Source organism: Mastomys coucha, unplaced genomic scaffold (assembly GCF_008632895.1).
Source record: "Mastomys coucha isolate ucsf_1 unplaced genomic scaffold, UCSF_Mcou_1 pScaffold21, whole genome shotgun sequence".
In the NCBI taxonomy this organism is placed as follows: Eukaryota; Metazoa; Chordata; class Mammalia; order Rodentia; family Muridae; genus Mastomys; species Mastomys coucha.
The window spans coordinates 55,461,990-55,481,970 of NW_022196904.1; the positions used below are offsets into that span (position 1 = coordinate 55,461,990).

General features: G+C 38.8%; 1 protein-coding gene across 16 annotated transcripts in view; it reads right to left on the bottom strand.

The window, feature by feature from the left end:
* Positions 1-19,981, bottom strand: part of Tjp1 (tight junction protein 1) — a 358,112-nt gene that overhangs the window by 6,702 nt on the left and 331,429 nt on the right. For 6 of the 16 annotated variants that reach the window (XM_031386893.1, XM_031386891.1, XM_031386890.1 and 3 more), the window contains 14 exons: positions 19,660-19,879; positions 19,204-19,388; positions 18,992-19,087; positions 16,023-16,105; positions 15,260-15,470; positions 14,870-14,970; positions 11,511-11,861; positions 10,946-11,185; positions 9,420-10,286; positions 9,195-9,292; positions 7,867-8,094; positions 4,368-4,418; positions 3,138-3,304; positions 63-537 (listed from right to left, as the gene is read on the bottom strand). In XM_031386893.1, the coding sequence (XP_031242753.1) occupies positions 63-537; positions 3,138-3,304; positions 4,368-4,418; positions 7,867-8,094; positions 9,195-9,292; positions 9,420-10,286; positions 10,946-11,185; positions 11,511-11,861; positions 14,870-14,970; positions 15,260-15,470; positions 16,023-16,105; positions 18,992-19,087; positions 19,204-19,388; positions 19,660-19,879 (3,373 nt within the window). The remainder of the gene's footprint in view (positions 1-62; positions 538-3,137; positions 3,305-4,367; positions 4,419-7,866; positions 8,095-9,194; positions 9,293-9,419; positions 10,287-10,945; positions 11,186-11,510; positions 11,862-14,869; positions 14,971-15,259; positions 15,471-16,022; positions 16,106-18,991; positions 19,088-19,203; positions 19,389-19,659; positions 19,880-19,981) is intronic. The other 10 variants (XM_031386896.1, XM_031386894.1, XM_031386892.1 and 7 more) reach the window with 3 other exon arrangements.

A 19,981-nucleotide genomic window follows, 5' to 3' on the forward strand; every position in this document is an offset into this window, starting at 1 on the left:
ATTTAAAAAAAAAAAAAATCATGTCAAGCAACACTTTTAACAAAAACAAGTAAATATCTTACCTCACGGGGACAGCTTTAGGTATGGTGCTGATATTATTAACTTGATATTTAGGCTTCTCTGTGTGAACAGAGAAAGTTTCAACTCCGCTGTCAAACTCAGGAGGCTGCGCTGAACTATGAGCTTTTCTAAGGGTTTGTGGCGAAGTGGAAGGTTTTGAGGACAATTCAGGTTTATGTACAGCTTCACTTGGCAAAAGATTATGGTTGAACTTTGGACTCTCAAATTTGCGTTCAAACGGCCGGGCAGAACTTGTGTACGGCTTTGGTGTGAATCGATTGTATGCTGGAGTGATGGTTTTCTGAGTCTGCTCAGCTCCATTAACTGGAGCTTTGTCTGAGAAACTTTTCTGGGGATAGAAAGTCTGAGGAGGATCTTCTCTGGTTGGTGGTCTGAAAGTTGCTGGTTTATTCTGAGATGGGGGTGGGTCTGGTTTGGACATATATGAGTTCTGAAAATCCAATGATACTGAATTGCCTGAAAAACAAACATACACACATTTTAAAAAAACTCCCTGAAAACCATTTTAACAACCCTTTGCCTTCTTTACTGGCATTACATGTCCTGAGGTAAAGTCCTGGGTCCTGTGTGATGCTGACAAGTTGGAGTATAGATGGTTGTTTCAGAATCAGCCAGAGGCTATGAAAGTACTGGCCTCCTAAGATGTATGTCCTGAGTAACTCTGTCCCACTATCTATTGACACTTAGAAACAGAATGAAAAATTTGATTATATAAAACCCATCAGTATTGAAAACTCATCCTTAACAAAAGCATTTTTTTAAAAAAGGCATAGCAGCCACATACTGGTAGAAGATACTTTAAAACTGTATAAGTGGTAATCAGTATTAAAATTCTGTGCAGAAGAACACCTGCCTCTCTGTAAAACACCAAGCACTATGCAGTAAGACACTAACCTAACCATCAGGGAAACATGAAATAAAAATAAACTAACAATTAAAGATCATATCACAACCAGGAAACAGGCAAAGCTGACAATGGGACAACTCAAGTGTCCATGGCAATGTGAAAAACAGCAGGGATGGCTACACTCTGCTCGCTGCATTCTGCTGGAGCAGCGGAGAACAGAACCACCCAACCTCTATGAAATTGCAGAAGAGGAACACTGGTGGGAAAATGTTAGGTTTTCGTTTTGTTTTAAAGAAAAGATAAAGGAAAAGAAAAGCTATGCTCTCTTTTACAGAACTAGTATAACACTGATAACAAAATCAGACAAAGCCATTTCAAGAAAACTATGAATCCAAAATCTTCATGAACACAATAATGTAACCACATTAAAATAAGGTAGAAAAATCAGATGATCCTGATAATTTGAGAAGTAAATATTTTTTATTTTAAAGACTTCTCCCTGAAACAGGGTTTTTCTATGTAGCCTTGGTTGTCCTGGAACTTGCTCTATAGATCAGGCTGACCTTGAACTCACAGAGATCCACCTGTCTCTGCCTCCCAAGAGCTGGATTTTTATTTTATGTATATGTGACTGCAAATACATGTATGTGTGTTTGTCACTTATGTGCCCAGTGCTTGTATAGGTCATTTATGATGTTGGAGGCTCTGGATCTGGAGGCAGTTAAGGGCTGCCTGATGTGGTGCTGGGAGCTAAACCCAAGCTGCTGTAAGAGCAGCAAGTGCTGTTAAACACTGAGCCATCTCTCCAGCTCACAAGAGAAAAACATTCAACAAAATGCTTACAGCAAACTAAGAATAGAGATAGTTCCTAACTGTGATAAAAGGCACCTATTAAAACAAGTAATACCAACAACACCTTATAGCTACCATCACTTAGGAAAAACAAATTTTTCTTCCTTTAGGAGGGGAACTAGCAAAAGATGTCTGTTTAAATCATTTGTTTTTCTTCCTTGGTTGGTCTCTTAATTGTGCATAGAATCTGCTGTCTAGCCAGGCAGTAGGGATGCATACCTTTAATCCCTGCAATTAGGAGGCAGAGGCAGGTGAATCTGTTGAGTTCAAGGCCAGTCTGGTCTACAGAGTCAGCTCTAGGACAGTTACACAGAAAAACCCTGTCATGAACCCCACCCCCCAAAGAAAGATTTTGCTGTACAGTCCAGGCTAACTTTTGTCTCCCAAGTGCCAGAACTAAAGGCATGTACCACCACATGCATCTCTAAGTATGAGGGAGCTATGTGTATAATAATTGGTTTGTTTCAAGAATGCTAACCTCTAATCTGACTCCCACGTAATAGATAGGTACTAAAAAATGTCAAGAAGGATAAACTGTATCATATTAGGGTAGAATATTATTTAGCAATTCAAATGAGTAAGCTAATTCATTGAGATTTTATTGAAAGATGAAAAGGTATTTTCTGTGTAAAACTGTATGGTTTTCTTATGTCCATATTTTAAGGTGGAGACTTATAAGGCACTATTCAAATATTTAAAATGACATCTTATTTAGCATGTGTGAGTGCGTCTGTACCACTGATAGTGTACAATGTCAGCAGAGAACTGGATGGAATCAGTTGTTTCCTTCTACCATGCAGGTTCCAGGGCTGGGATTCACATCAAGCCCAATGAAGTAATTTAACCTGCTGAGCCATCTCTATAGTCCCTAAATATTTAAACAGAGACATACCAATTAACAGGTACTGCTTTCAAGATCTGGAGATTGGTATACAATTAAGCTATGTTAAAAAAAAATAGGGGGGGCTGTTTGACAAAAATCCATTTAGCTACAAGGCTCATCCGATATAACGGTCATTTATATAAACAGAAGGTAATACACAACACATTTTCTTTCTTTTCTGTAAGAGTTAGTAAGTAGGTACGCAGTCTTGGCTAGCTTGGAACTTATACAAACTAAGGATGGATAGTCTCAAACTCAGATTCACTGCCTCTGCACTGGGATTAAAGACATGAACTACCATGCCAAAATGACATATATTTTTGACAAAATCTTTACTTTTCACTCTTACTAGCCCTAACACTTTTTGGACCTTTTTTAAAAAAAATTAAAGTCACCTAAGCTTCAAAACTGTAAGAATTTAACTTCATAACCATTACTCTATTACAATAATATATTAATGTCTTAACCTCCTACCTTCGCCCTGGGCGCTCTTGGAATGTATGTGGAGAGAAGAGCTGGGTAGAGGTGGAGCTGGTTGGCTGTACTGCGAGGGCAACGGAGGAGGAGGGGGTGTGGCCTGGGCTGGATCATAACGTTTCTCACTGAATGATCTATCCACAGCATCAGTTTCGGGTTTTCCCCTATTTAAAAGAAAAAGAGAAGAAATTTCAATGCTGGAAAAATGAACCCCTATCACAAAACTATTGCTATTTCTTTAAAAAAAAAAAAAGGATCTAGAAATGTCACAATTTCAGTTTATTCTCATGAGTATAGGCAGCAACTCTACCAAAATATACAAACAAATTCATCAGCACAAGAAATGTCAAGACAGCACAGATACTTGAAGAATATTAGTAAGACATCCAGAAGATATCTATTAAAAGGCGGATGAAATTTTGGGTATACTTTTTAATATTTGTGATATTTATAAAAATAGTAGATTTAAGGAAGTTTTGCAAATATTTTGAGAAATGTTATTTTGGCACAAACCTTCCTTAAACTCACTTCTAATTTTGTATCTCAGGTATAAAATCTTGGTGTCAAGCATACTCAAAGCACCATAAAACATCCCGTCAGAGACCCAATGCTGCCAAGTGAAGACCCAGATAAAAGGGCTTGCCTTTTTGAGCCATAGAGTCTCTGACATAATAGCTATTCAACTTAGCTGTTATCAGGCAAAATTAGACATAGTCAGTCAATGAACGGGCAGGGCTGTGTTCCAGGAACACTGAAAAACAAGGCATCTTTAAAAATCTGCCCTGGTTTCTTGCTCTTTTGCTCTGTTTAATGATTGCTAGAGTAGCAGACACACTTTACAAGGCTTGTCTAGTAAAAATTGTGCCATATATCCTTAGTTTTTCAAATTGCCAATTGTTAATAAGTAACACATAAAATTTAAACAAAAGAAATCTAAATAGACCCATAATTGCAACCCTGCCACCTAAGCCTTACTGCAGAGTGCCAAGCTGCACTGGCATTATGTGCACAGACAACAACATGTATTTGAAATGTGTATTTGTTTTCATACAATATTTGTTGCAAATACTCTAGCTTTATGAACAGCATCAAAATTAGCTGGTACCTTGCTTACATGTATTTAGACTTCAATGTTAGAAGACAAGTTAAGATCTGAAAATGCACATAATGCCAATGACACAGTGAGGGACATCTCATGGAACAGCCTCACATCAATGCCAGTCTTACCACTTGATGTTCCTTTTCAAGTAGTCATAGCTAGTGTAAGAGCCAAGAAATCTAGGTGATGGCAAAGCAAGCGCAATAGAAAAATGAAAGAAAACGGTCAATCTAACTAAGATTTACAGCAAATAGAACTCAAATGTCATTTAAAATATTAACCAACATCCACAATCTTAACAGTTTGCTTCATAAAAGAACATACTACTCACTCTCACATAGCCAACGGAATCAGCAATAGTATTAACAGATAATGAACTTAGTTTTACCCCCCCACACACATATCTGTGTCCTCACACTGACTGCCTTTTGTGTCCTCAGCTCAGCCTCTGCTCACCTATGCCACAGCAGCTAATGGTGAGCAAAGAAATGAGCCAGAATAAGGTAGAGCTCAGTGGCAGGGCTCAACATCCAGCAGCACTCAAAAATAAAAGCAAAGAGTCACTGGATGGTAGTTAGTGTGTGCCTTTAATCCCAGCAGAGGCAGGCACATTTTATCATATATCGTTAGCCTGGACTACACAGAGAAACCCTGCCGTGAATAACAAACAAACAAACAAAAAAAAAAAAAAAAAAAAAAAAAAAAAAAAAAAAAAGAAGAAGAAAATAATGAAGTAAGACAATAAGCAATTATCAAATAATAATCAACAAATCATGAATAAATAAAGCCCAATTTTAAAAAAGAAAGATTGGGCAAAGAAATGGCATAAGACAGGAGAAGGGATACATGTCTCTTGACTGACAGGTATACTGATCCTTATAAAGACGAACTGGCAAATGAAAACACATGGACCTTTCTAACATGGCCATGATCAATGATGTTCTTTTCTTTTCTAGCAAGCCCTCCAGTAGTAAGCTAAAACTTGTGGTGGGAGGATGCTTATTTGTAAAGCTGCCACACACAACATACTCATACATGAACAGCAACAAAGACCTGCCTGCCATCAATCTATCTCCACACTTAGTTCTCAGAGAGCAAAATGGCAAGAGACACCATTTCATTCAATGGCAAAGCTTACCTGTGAGAACCACCACTAGCACAGGCTCCTCCCAGACCTGTGCCGATCTGCAGTGGGGTGAATGACTGATGCAGTTAGCACCCTTTACTGAGTGAGCTCCATTAAATCAGTAAATATTGGGTTCTAGGCAGTGTTCTAGACCCCATTTGAACATTATGTAACACAAATAACCAATTTTCACTCTTAAAAAAAATCCAATTAACATAAAATCAAAAATGCTTTTTAAGCTAGGCCTGGTAGTGCATTCATTTGATCCTAGCACTTGGGAGACAGAGGTAGGCAGATCTCTGAGTTTGAGGACAGCCTGTCTACACAGTAAGTTCCAAGACAGCCAACGATAATTACTGAGACCCTGCCTCAAACAAACAAACCAACAATAACAAAAAGCCAAACCCCAACAACTTTTCGTCTGATTTACTGGCAAATTTAGACATAAGTATTTTTTAAATTTTATTTTATGTGCATTGGTGCTTTATCTGTGTGAGGATGTTGGATCCCCTGAAACTGCAGTTACAGACTGTTATGAGCTGCCTAGTGGGTACTGGGAACTGAATTCCTCAAGAAGAGCAGCCAGTGCTCTTAACCATTGAGCCATCTTTCTAGCCCCGGAATAAACAAATTTTTAAGGTTATATCCTATTTATCATGTATGTAAAAGGATAAAGTATTCCTTTAAATTCCTTGGCCCTCTTCTAACAGGAACTGCTGAATTTCACAGAACACTTAAAACTGATCACTTCTGGGCCCAGTAAGGAAGGCACTTGCTTCCAAGCCTGAGAATCTGAGGTCAATCCGGCCATCCTCCCTATACCTAGACTCACACTGTGAAAGAAAAGAACCAACTCCCAAAAGATGTTCTACGAACTTTATAGGTACAATGTGGTGCACCCACCTTTTCCAAACAAACAAATGCATCTTGTTTCATCTCTTAAAGATGCATTTAAAATAAATGACTACATGGGACTAGAGAAATGGCTCAGCAGTTACAAGCACTTGCTGTTCTTGCAGGAGACCCTGACTTAGTTCCCAGCAGTCACATAGTAGTTCATAACCATATTTAACTGTAATTCCAAGGAATCTAATGTTCCCTTCTGGTTTCTGTGGGCACTGGACACATGTATGGTGCACATACATACATGTGAGCAAGAGACTCATACACACTATTTTTAAAGATAAAATGATTACTATAGAATATAACCTTTGCCTTACCAAAATCTGAGCTTAAATAATTTGGTACTCTATCTAGATACTGGCAGGCACCTGTCTAGTATTGTGCTAGAAAAATGTATTATTTAAAGCAATTCTCCACTAAAATATGCACTGTACTTCTTTAATAGAAAAAAAGATTTAGAGAGACTAAGATGTTCTAAATATTAATGATATCTCAGAAAACAGAAGTAACTAAATTGGGTCTTCAATATTACAAGTTTCAAAATATAATCTAAAAGAAGTTTACTCAGTACTATATAAGTTTCACATAATACTAAGAGTTGAGGTTCAGTAAATATGTGCATGCCTTTAATCTTGGGCACAAAACTCACATGTCTTATGCCTGAGCCACAGTTCCATTTACTTAAGGTGACTAAGCTGGGTGGTGCACTAGAAATGGGTTTTCAGCTTGAATGGAATGGCTCTTGACTCTTGAGTTTATCAGGTAAAGAATGTAGTCTTTCCCTGAATTTAAAGGCTACCAAGCACCTCTTGGACTTTGCTTTCCAAACCATCTGCCTTTTAGGATTTGTTTGGGCAGCTCCTATAATTTTATAAACAAATTCTTTGAGACAAAACCCATCTGTTTTTGTTTCTCTGGGTCTCATTTTGTGGAGTACGAGCCCACTGGTGCCTGTGATGATCATAGCCAACTCTCAGTCCCTAACTCTGTGAGGATCCGAGCAGAGATGGACCAGCAGCAGGAAGTGCTAATCCAGCAGGCACAAGAAAAAAGTGCACCAGCACAGAAGTCACAAAAGGAGAGAGGAGCAAACAGAGGGAAAGACTGAGAACCAAGAAACCTGTCATTTCATCTCACCTGATCCTCTGTAAAGCTGAACTAAAAAACTCTACAAACACCCATGATTGAAAAACAAAGACAAACACAGCTCTTTTCACCTTTGTGAAACCAAGACCAAAAAATACCTTAGTATTCCCTATGACCTCCTCACCTACTTATCTGTATGTCTTAAAGACAAGAACAAAATAAGGAAAAGATTATCATTAAGTGTATATCCTTATATGGAGAGACTGAAGATTCATCTTAACTTGAGGCTCACTCTTTTCACCAAAACTCTTGCATTTAGCAACTTTGCTTACTTCAAAACTCTGTGTATCTGATGTTAGGGTTAAGAGTAAAGACCACGAACTACAGCCTCACCTAGAAAGCAGCACCTTGGTACACTGACACTGTGTCCGCTTTCCTTAGACCTTCAACTCTATATTATGCAACTGAAATTTTTGTTTCATCTTAGGTGAGCCTTAAGCAAACAGACTTACTTTGAAGAATAACTAGAGAAATTTGGCTGACTTTGCGAATGGACTGGCTTGGCAGGCTCTGAGTGGTGGCTAGCAGGAATATGTGCAGAAGGCTTGCTCTCAAAACTTCTCCGGTCAAAGTAAGAGAGCTGCTTTCTGTAATACTCTTCATCCTCTTCAGGGTCATAATGATTTGATCGAACAATATCTTCAGGTGGCTTCACTTGAGGTTTCTGGGGCTCTGGGAGCCTGACAATAAGGAACAAGTAAACCGATTTTTAGGTGTTAATTTTACAAAGACAATGGAACATACAAATCTAATCCTATCTTGATTTCCCTCCTCTTGTCTGTGTGCACAGGCTAATGTCAAGTGCTGTTCTTCAGGAGTGGTCTATCTTGTTTTGTTTTGTACTTTCATCTTTTTACTGACAGCTATGACTATTTGGGTCTTAATGGCATAGTCAAAAATTCAGCATATATATTCTAAAATAACATATTCATGTTGTACATGCAAATATAGGCTCCCTTTGCCTCACGAGTATCTTAGTACAATTTAGCAAATTCAATGTTTATTTGTTAAGGGGTTTCATAGCAGGTGAGAAGCAATTAAAGAGGAAAGAAATCATGATTCTGGAGAACCATATCGGTGTTATCAATGTCAGCAAAAGGAACTCTGAAGAATCAGGAATAAAAAGGATTTTTTTAAAATCTTAATCTAGGACTAATAAATGATTTTCATTATAAGCAAACAGCCCATTCCACCCGAAATCCTAGAGGGTAAAGCAAGGAGACAAGTCATGAAACAACTGACTATATGGGACAGTAGTTCTTATTATTCAGTAAATGCAGCAAGTGAGTCTGTCCCAGTCTGTTTCTGTGGTTGACATGCACATGGTTGACAGCACAGGGGCAGGAGCAGAGGCTTCTCTGCCTACACTAACATATGCTTTGTGCTACTTAACCGGAAGCTCCACAGAGAACAAAATAGCAAGCACTTTACACCTGCTCCCTAAATGAAGAATTGCAGTGATTTAAAATCAGCTTGAGTTTGTTTTCATGCCTACAAATGAACAATTTAGACTCTGAATGTACTTAAAATGGAGACAATATGGCTTTAAAATTTTTGTTTCAATCATTTATTTTAAAAACAATACAACCCAATTTTTCGAAACATTTGTTTACTAAAGTCCAGTCACAGGAGCACAGGAACACTCTCTCCCTGTGGTCAGGGCTCCTCAGGAAAGCGGCTGCTTAGCTGAGAGTAAGGGCCTCTCTTCCTCCTCACACATCTCCTTGACTAACTAGTAGTCCTGTTGGGATTCATGCTGAGTGTTGTGGAGCACACCCACCTGTAGAGTGTTTTGTCGTGCTCACTAAACTGATTCTGAGGAACAGGTTTAGGGCCAGCAAGAGAAGCACCTGGAGGTTTAGACGCTACTTCTGGAGGCTGCAGAAAACAAGAAAGAGATAGTTACCAAGAAAGGTATCCCCAGGAGGAAGCGGGAGTTAAGACACATCTGACCCTCACTACTGTATCACAGACTCAGGCTAAGACACAGACACACCGCCTGTACCTTAAAGCTGGCAGTGTCATTCACGTCTTTCTTGTTCTCCAAAGACGCAGATCTTTTGTTTTCGAACATTTTGACTCTGGTGAGCACAGACTGCGGTTTCATTGCGGGATCCTCCTCTTCTTCAGTTAGGGTTGGGGGTGGAGGCTGTGGTTTGGTAGCTGAGGACAGAACTTCTGGCTTATGTTGAGAGGAAGGTATCAGAGGAGGAACAACTGCAGCACCATGGAGAGGCTCATAATGGCCTGTTTTGGAGGTAAATCCTGGTGGGGGTACTTGCTCATAACTTCGTGGGTACTGGTCAAAGTACTGCTTGGGTTCAGACGACTTAGGGCCTGTTGAAGAATAGGGCTGTGCTTCTGGCCTGTACCTGTTGTGCACCTCATATCCAGGGGTTGGTTGCTCTTCATGTCGGAGAGTAGAGGTCCGAGGCAGCTGCTCATAGCGTGTTCTACTGTCGTATGACAGAGGGGCTGGCTCTTCAAAACGCTGGAAATAACCTCGTTCTGAAGCCTCTTCAGGATGCTGTCTGGAGTCCAGGTCTCGAGGATGCTGATTATCAAAAGGCCGAGGTTGGTAGGGATGTTTGTCATCATAATATGACCACTGGTCTTCATAGGTAGGGATTCGATCTTCAAATCGTAGGCGATGGTCATAGTTCCGAGAAAACTGGTCTGTGTAGCTTGAGGACTCATACCTGTATGACGGCTCGAGGTCTCTGCTGGCTTGTTTTTCTACATATGGAAGTTGGGGTTCATAGGCTAGATTTGGCTCTTTATCTGGTCTCTGCCCTGGATGACCAAGAGCCGGTTGTTTTAAAATATGGTTTTGTCTCATCATTTCTTCAGGATATGGCTCCTTCCTATATACCTGCATTTAAAAAATAAATAAATTTGAGGACAGAGGCTTGTTTTCAATTCTATTCTATTTTATTAGGCAATGACAAATATTAAGTTATAATTTTAAAATGCAAAATGGCATATGCTACCACTTCTACCGAGGACACAGCAGATTAGTGAAGAGAACTAGCTCAAGTGAAAGCTCACAATTTACACTACAGGTAGGCGTGTTTATGCTTTAGCTTATACCAACAAAAGTAAAGATGAGTATTCATTTAGCAGAAAATTCACAGAACGACTGCTTCTATTTGATTTTGACACTGAAGATAAAAATCATGAAGAAAAGTTATGGATACCATAATTTATATAAACATAAAAATATTATAGATGAATCTCAACTGTATATTAAAGGAGCCTAGAAGATACTAAAATCAAAATTAAAAGTAATAAAAATTATTGAAGCACAAGTTTTAAAATGATTGGTCACACAAATAATCAATATACCATTGGAAGCCATGCAAAACTACAAAACTGAAATGATTTGTCTTGTTGGAAAGCACTAGAGTGTATGAGCCCAGTTTAAAAAAAAAAAAAAGGAAAAGCAGAAGGAAAACGTAAAGGGCGAAGCAGTGGTGATCATGGCTGGGCTGATGGAGAGCAGCAGTCGGGGCAGCACTGCAGTGCAGGTACCTTTGCTGGGTCTGCATGCGGCGGCAATGGTGGTCCTTCATCTCTGAGCACTATGTGAGCTGCCTCAGCACTTGGTGCTCCTAAACAACCAGCTTGTGATACGTGCGAGGTGGGAGGAACTGGGGTAGGCTCCTCCAGGCTGATATTAGTTAAATTGACATTATGATTAACTGCAGAGGATGATGATGCTGGGTTTGTTTCAGGCGAAAGGTAAGGGACTGGAGATGAGGCTTCTGCTTTCTGTGAAGTGTTTAAAATATTTTAAATATATGCTTGTGTCTATTACTAACCTCTTGCTCAACTTAATAGTGACTGGTAGACATTAAGTGTGCTGATTAACAATGTTAGCTATGACCTCAAAGGCTATATTTCTCTTAAAATTTTCATTATAATGCTGTGTAAGATGAATGCAGAAAACTCAGAATAAAGCCCTTGGTACTCTCAATCTGAAATTCAAGATTAAGTTGTAATCGGAGGAAGAAAAGGTATATTCTTTAACTTATCACCACACTCTCAAACTTCATATTGCACCTCTAACTCTAAGCACCAAATGCTTGCTGCTTACCTGTTGAGAGGCTGTCTTAAGTCCGGGGGAGTCTATTCTATGAATAGCTTGTGGCTGCGCTTGTGGTGAGTAAGGAGGATATGTTTGGTTTTCATGATGCATTCCAGAGGAATCCTCTCTTACAGGCTCAGAGGACCGTGTAATGGCAGACTCCGGTGGAGTCCCCACCTCATCATTAAGAGTTTCATCTAGTTCTTGATCAGTGTAGGCCCCGCCTTCTGTATCTGTGTCTTCATAGTCAGAAGTGTGTCTACTGTCCGTGCTATACATTGAGTACTCACTACCTGGGGCTGACAGGTAGGACAGACGATCATCATGCAAATCAAGGTCATCACTTGTAGCACCATCCGCCTGGGTCAAATAAAAGTAAATTAAAAATTTTATTCAGTAGTTCTTTAAGAGATGGCCTTTATTTTACAAGAGAGATTGAAAAGAATATTTTTCTTTGGAGAAATCATATCTATTTCTTGAAATTTCTGATGAGGAAAGATCAAGAAGATTGTACAAGCACACATGCAGATACACATAGCATCCCCTGAGATCGGAAGGGCTTGGATGAATCAAACAGAGGCTGACTAGCCAGGACAAAGCTAGGGCCTAGCCACAGAGAACAGGAAGAACTCTGGTATGACACACAGATATAAACCTAGTCACTAGCTTTTCATCCAAAAAGCAAGGCGAAGAAGAGAATGCTATTAAACCAAGCTCACACAAACAAGGGTACACTGACAGAACAGCACTTGTGAGAACAACTATGAAAATAAACCCCACAGTAATCTGAGTAAGACATACTCTATTTATAGTTAGGAAACAATTTTTTCTTTAATTGGAATTTGGCCCTTAAAGCTTTTACAAAATAACAGAAAGCCATCACCTGCCGGGTGGCTACCCCAATTAATAAGACATTCTTTCTTATTATTCAGAGATGTAGTAGCCAATGGATGAAAAGGGGAAATGCTGTTATGTTTGTCTTTTGCAAGTAATTAAGACTTGAGTTAATTCCTAACAGTCTACAGTGATGAGCTTCAGAGTAGCTCAGAAAGAAAATGAGAAGTACAAGAGGAAAGGAAACTACGGGCTGTAGTCAACAGACTGTCGCTGAACACCAGTTTAAGCTAGTACTTGGGTTAACCAGAGCAGTCTCTGAAGATATTGCATGAGAAGTGATGGAACTAGAATCCTGAAATCAAAAGGATTTCTTCTACCATTACAGCATGGACCATTACATGAGAAGTGTTGAGATTCACTCTCTAGGCAGATGCACTAGTAGTAACCAGCAGGGGTAATCAGCAGCTCTGAGTCTCCTATGCCAAGCATGGTCTTGGGAGTCAGATCTCCTCAACAGTGCTTTTCATGTCTTCGCTTGCTTCAGTGAGAGGCTGACCTCAAGCACTGCCTTTCTGGTAAGATGAGTAAGGGGAGGCTGTGCCAGGCTAGGGGCAGAAAAGCCCAGGGTTCTGCTTGGTTACAGGACAATCTCTCCCACTGATCACTAACTCTTATGATGGCTACTGCTGAAGAGAAGTCTTCTTGCCATCTACTTTAATCTTTAACTTCCTGGGAACGATTTAAAGCTTGCAGAAGAATCACAGAATTCACCATCTATCTAGCTTCTTGAAATACAGAAGTGAGCAAGAGCCATAGGCTGTTTTGAAGTAGGAAATATGTCTTAATGTTAAGAAACTCTCAGGATGACATTTCTTGATTTCACAGGGAAAGTAAGAGTGTGTCAGATCTTACAAAAAAAGTAACTCTGTGGCAATTAAGTCAAAAAGATTAATTCAGAAAAGTTGGTGAAATGAAAAATTTCTTGTCTCCAATTATCTATCCATTCTGATAAAACACATTTGGATGGAAGGGGCAGCAAGAGAAACCAAGTGTGATTTAAGTTATAATACTTCTGTTTTACAAACTGCATCAAACTAAGCAATAATAACTATTCCATTTTCCCTTACATAAAAGGTTGCAGGAATCTTTTATTTAAAAACAAAGCCAAGTATATAAAAGTATTACAAAGAGAAATCATAGGAAATTAAGATTTATGGATTAAAAAAATAAACTTGCAGGCAATTATGTAACACTTTGTATATTTGGGGAATAAATTTAGACTAATTTTAAGAACTCAATTCAAAAGTGAAGGCTACCGACACTCTACTTGGCAAAGTATAGCAGGAGAATTATGTAGTTGCACCTGATTAACACGAAGACTCAATCCTTCTATCAAATGCCACAAAAGTATGGTGTGTTGCTGCGAATTGGTGTAGTGAGTTATTCAGAGTGGTCTACTATCTCATCTGCACAGCCCATCACCCAAGATGGTACACAATGAGAATGGCTCTGATGCTTTATAATAGTTGAGAACAGTGGTGCTACTTCTAGCTATAAATACCTATCAGCTTTTCTTGCAGAGGTCACATGTTTCTGGATAGGACTCACTGAACATGCAGCATGCATTGCCAGAGCATCTGCACAACAGCCAGGCAGAGGAAGGGAGGGTCCATGCAGGGGCAAAACACAAAACTCAAACAAACAAGGCAACATAAAGACTTAAAATCAAAAACAAGCCAAAAACCCAGAGGGAGGGACTCTCAATATTCCCTAACAACCACATAGATCTGACAAAAGTAGATGGCATTAAAAACAAAGACTCCTTCAACGGTGTACCTTAAGGAAACAATTATCTCTCCAAACAAACAGTTCTCTCCCATCAAACACTGCTATAAACCAAGCTGACACCAGAAAGCAGCTACCTCAATACTAGCTATTTAGGTATTCGTAAAAACCAAAATCCAAACTAGTTTAGTTACTGTTTTCCAGTTGGTTGTCAAGGGTGGTCAAGGTGCCACTGGAGGAGGTAGAGGGAATTAATTCCTAAGGTAAACTGCGAGGAGGGCATGGTGTTTACTTTCAATATTTCCTGGTGCTTCAGTGGGCTAGAGGCTCCGGCTACACTCGTGATGGCCACTGGAGGGCAGTGTCCTCCACACACTACTTGTCTTTATAGGAAAGTCTTCTCACTCAGGCCAGAAACCCCTTCTTCTTTTTCTTCACCTTGGGAGGAAACTGAAGCCAAGTTCAAAGCTATTCCCACCCCCCAGCCACATAGGGACAGAGTCAAAAATAATGTTTAGTGTAACCCGAGAATTCTTTAACAGAAAATCCCAATAGACCAGTAATTTAGTTGAGGAGAAAAAGATAAGCTTTCAACTTTATAACTACATACAAATGATAAAAAGTATAAAAGTTTTTCCAAATGTCTCTAAAATCTTGATCTAGTAAGAAAAAAAAGGTAACCAAAAGACATTTTTAATTAGTTACATAATTTACCAAGTGTAAAAAGGTAGTAGGAAGCTCCATACCTTCCCCTCAGAGACCCACACCAGCTGGTTCTGTTGCTGCTGAATGGCTTCTTTAAGGGCACCGTACCAACCATCATTCATTGAGTTTAAGTTAATTGTAGCTGAAAATGAGTGAACAATGTAGTTTAATGGTGAGAACATTGTTGCAAGGGAGGAGAAACCATCCAACTTGTCCATCATCAGTCTGAGGAAATAGTACAACTATTTCATATTTTTATTTGGCATTCATTACACTTTTCTTTTCAACTGAACATTTTTGCTTTTATATCACCAGGAAGCTCTCCAAGCAGAGACTATAAAAGCTTTAGCATTTGAACAACATAACCTCTTACTTCCATACTATTGCCTAAACATTTTAAGCTGAAAGAAAACTTTTAACATTATACTCACTGGTAAAAAGATGGTGATTATTTTTACGAAGTTTATGAGACCGTTCATATAGCTTCCTGGCACTTTTCCGAGACTCTGGACATAACCTCATCCTCATTGTTTTTACACCTTGCTTAGAGTCGGGGTTAAGAAACACAACAATTGGATACCACTGTGCATAATTAAGACGATCGACTGCATTTGGCGTTACGTCTAATAAAGCATGTTTATCCTAGAGACAGGAAGGAAAATACATACAAAGATACAAAGCACCATTAAAACTCACTTTTCTAACAAACGCCACAGGCCTGCTATACTTCAGTGTTAAACATTGTGAATGCTATGTCTCAGGAGCACTTATTAAAAATTTGTAATCAGAATTTCTAGCTCAATTTAAAAAACTTTTTTATTAGCTATTTTTAAGATTCAGCCACAACACTTGTAAGCTAACAACTATTACCTGTATTCATTCTGTAAAAGTGCAGCAACTTAATGTTACTGATATCTCCTTTCAGACATACACTCTGAACTGCACTGCTATAACACAGTGTTAATTACATCTAAACATCAGTATTTCTATAGCAATGAAGGTTCTTCTGATGTTGATCACAACTATCTTCTTAAAACTGTTATTAATGCCTTTATACAGTAAGGGCTTTACTTCCTCAGGCTACACCAGCAATAGTGTTGGGAAAACTCTCCCTTTGTTACACATTAAATCTCCCCCATCAAACCATAAGCTCTATAGGACCTATAAAGATTAAGTCCACTTATAATAACTTACTTGATCTATGATTTGCTTTATTGTATGAAGGCGAATAATGCCAGAGCTACGATGGTCAGTTCCAGCATCTCGTGGTTCACTTTCTATTCATGGAGACAGGACAAAAACAAAACAGCATTTCCACTGGTTAGATCAAAGTTTCTCAGGGTGAGCACTACACTGGAATAATACCTGGCTATGGAGCTGTGCTGTACGTATATTGTAGCATGTTTAGCAGTATGGATTCTATCCACTAGAGGTCAGTAGCATGTCAGCAAGGAAAGCCCCCTATTCATTTATTGTAAAAAGTAAAAATGTTTCCACCACAAAGGGTGGAAATCACTAAAGGAGGTATTTATCTAATTCCTACCCCTGACCCTTGACCCCTGTAAGACCCGCCTATACTAGGTCAGACAATGCTTCCCAAGACAACGAGGATTAAGGGAAGGCAAGTAAAGCACTTGCTCTCAGAGTAAACTAAGGAAGCAAACTTTAGTAATCAAAATAAATACTATGATGTGGTACTTAACAAAAGGTCACAACGAAAAAAAAATCAATGCGCTAAAAAAAAATTATGAAATGTGATAAATACCTCACCTAACATGAGATGAAGATTTAAAAAATTGTACTGATAAGTTTGCTTTTATTAAGGCCAGGAAAGTAAAAGTACAATAAATTCTCGCTTGCTATGAACAAAATATGTGCTTTTTTAAATCTGAGTTTTGATATGCTTACCTCTTCTTCAATGTTCCTTCAATCCCATTAATATTCCTAAAAATTCCGGAAGTTATGGACTTAAGGATGCTTTTTTGTCCATTGTCTAAGGTTTAATTTCCCACCCTCCTCTGCAGTAACATAAAAAAATATTGTCTCATTTGTGTGGCACACAGACACAGGGAAGCTATTCCTGCCTGGAACCAGTCAGCCATGGCAGGTGAGATCCACAATGCTGCTGCAGTGGCCTGGAGGTCTCCAGTCAGACACCTCACTTGTACTCCCAAAAGTGTAAGCACTGAGGCTAGGAGCTGGAGAGGACACTGTGAGGAACCTTAAGCGTCATCTTGGAAGCCTTGTATTACCTTATCCATAAAATGTCTAAGACAGCACAAGTACACATTACTTGACTTCTTCTTTAAGGAGAACAGTGATGTTTCAGGTCAGAAAAGGCAGAGAGTTGAAATGACCAGTGACACCAATGAGTAAGCAATATCAGAAACTGAGACTATAAGAAGACAAGCTTCACAGGAGGGCACGGCAATACCACAAAATCTGACAGACATGAGTAAGGAGAAATCAGCTGGGACTTTCAGTAGAAGAAAATGCTTCTATTCCTTAACTTAAAAGGCTATTTATAACTATGCTATCTGAAGTTTCATGTGGGGTTGTGGCATAATCTGAGTAAACCAATATACTATATCCTAAGGCCAAGTTTTTCAAACTCGCTTTCCCTCCATTTGAAACCTACAAACTTGGTTCTTCGGGAGAAATGCTACCTGCTGTACAATAACCAAAAGACATCTGAAAAAAGTAGAGGGGGAAAATTTTTTTAACCTGCTCAACTTTAGTATCACTTGTATATGAAAATCTGATTTTTAGAAAATAAATATCATCATTAAATTTCATCAAAATCAAATTAAAAGCAATATAAAAAAGTAATATGCTAACTCTAATACTGTATATTTAAAAATGTTAATGAGTCTATAAGTCTAATAATAAAAACCTGTGGACATAATCCTCTGGCCAGCAATGCTACCCACACACTAAACAAACACAATGTATTCACATTCTACGGCTTCTTCCTTCCTATAAGAAAACCATCTTAAGTATGGGAAAAGCTATCTTCTAACATAGGTAAACGAGTGAAAAGCAAGGTAGAAACTATACAAAGAGAAGTCATCAAAGAAGTCATATGGTTCAAGAAAAACGATAAAAACATTTTATTATTTATTAAGAAGGAGAAAAAGGGAGGAAGGATGGGATAGGAGGTTTCCAGAGGGGAAACCAGGAAAGGAGATAGCATTTGAAATGTAAATAAATAAAATATTCAAGAAAAAATAGAAAAAACCTTTTATAATATCAAAAAAAATGAACTTGGGGGGATGGAGAGATGGCTCAGTGGATAAGAGCACCGAATGCTCTTCTGAAGGTCCTGAGTTCAAATCCCAGTAACCATATGGTGGCTCACAACCATCCGTAACAAGATCTGACACCCTCTTCTGGAGTGTCTGAAGACAGCTACAGTGTACTTACATATAATCAATAAATAAATCTTTAAAAAAAAAAAAAGAACTTGGAAAATTATAAAAGAAATTATAATGGGGGAGTTGGGGGTGGTGATAACATGTCAAAATTATTATTTTAACTTTCACAGAGAGTGAAATACGAGAAAACTTCAGTGTAAGTTTTCAAGTATTATTTAAAGCACGCCAAGTGGTTATGACTGAGGTGGTATATTCCAGACACCATAATACTCAGAGGATAAAGCAGCAATGCCCTGGTGTACAGAGCACTTCCGCCTCCATGTCCACTGCCTCAAATTGAAGTCTACAACACAGTAGCTACCGGCACGGGCACAATCACCACTCTATTGCATGTTTCTGTAGTTTAGAAGGGAAGGCTGAGATGAAGGCCATGCTCACCAGTGATCCTCAAAAGGAAATGCTAAACCTAACAGATGTATAGCAATGCTTGGCACAGTGCACTGAGCCTCAGGTTGCTCAACTTTAAATGTGGTGTTTGATTCTCTCCTCACAGTGATACTGTGAAGGTTCAACAAGATCATGGAGCTAGGCAGCTTTCACACGAAGCAAAAATTTCAAAAATGGTGACTCTTCCTAGCACAGGAACTGGTAGACACAATCGTTCTGCCTTCTTTTCAAATTAAAAACAATGACATAAAGTGCAAATTTCTCACAAGGCTGTATTTTTTGAGGAATGAGACAAAGAACGACGGACCCCTGAAGCTGAGTGCTGAACCTGTGTCTACTCACTTGCGATCTGATAGATGTCTGGTTCCTCTCTTGCCAACTTTTCTCTGGCAACATCAGCTATTGGTCCAAAGATGGTTACAGGTCTTAGGAATCCAGCTGGAGAGAAATTAAACAAACAAACAAGAGAGATAATGACATTAGTTTTTAAACTTCCACTTCCTAAAACATACTGCCATAAAGAAATATACACTGAGCTACAGGAAATAAACTACCTTCTCGAAGAACAACCCTTTCATAAGCTGGGAACTTTGTTTGAACTGGCTGAGCTGACAAGTCCTCTCTGCTTTTTCGAAGATTTCTCTTGGAACTTCGAAGACCTCGAAACCTCCAGAAGTCTGCCCGATCGCCACCTGCTGTCTTTGGAAGTGTATACTGTACACTGGCTAACTGCTCAGCTCTATAAAAGAAAAATGAAACAGAAACCACAGTATTTAAAAGGCAACAAGAAAAAAAATCCACAATGAAATGAAATGGAATGCCAAAATTGAGGACCAAGGTTCACATGCACCTTTCATTTCAAAGATTTAATCAAGTAATCTCTACAGTGATTGAAGAGTCAGTTATGATGGTAGAGAGTTAACACACTGAACAATACAAATCTTACAAACTTGGATCCCCCAATAGTCTATCATCAATTCACAGTATAGCGAGTTTCTAAGTGTTCATACCTGTTCTTATTGGGGATGATGCCTCGTTCTACCTCCTTATGATTTTTGCCAATTCGAATGGCAAGCCAAGAGCCCAGTTTTCCATTGTATAAGGTATCCACGACCCGGAACACCTCTCCTTTGTTAAAACTAAGTCCATAAGGAGATTCTTTTTCATATTCAAAATGTGTTCTAATATAGAATGAATCTCCTACATCTGATTCTACAATGCGGCGATAAACTAAGGAATCAAAAGAAACACATTAATCAATACTTACTGGGATAACAAAAACATAATCTACAGAAAAGGTATTCTGTGAAGATGCTCCTGCTAATGCCGACA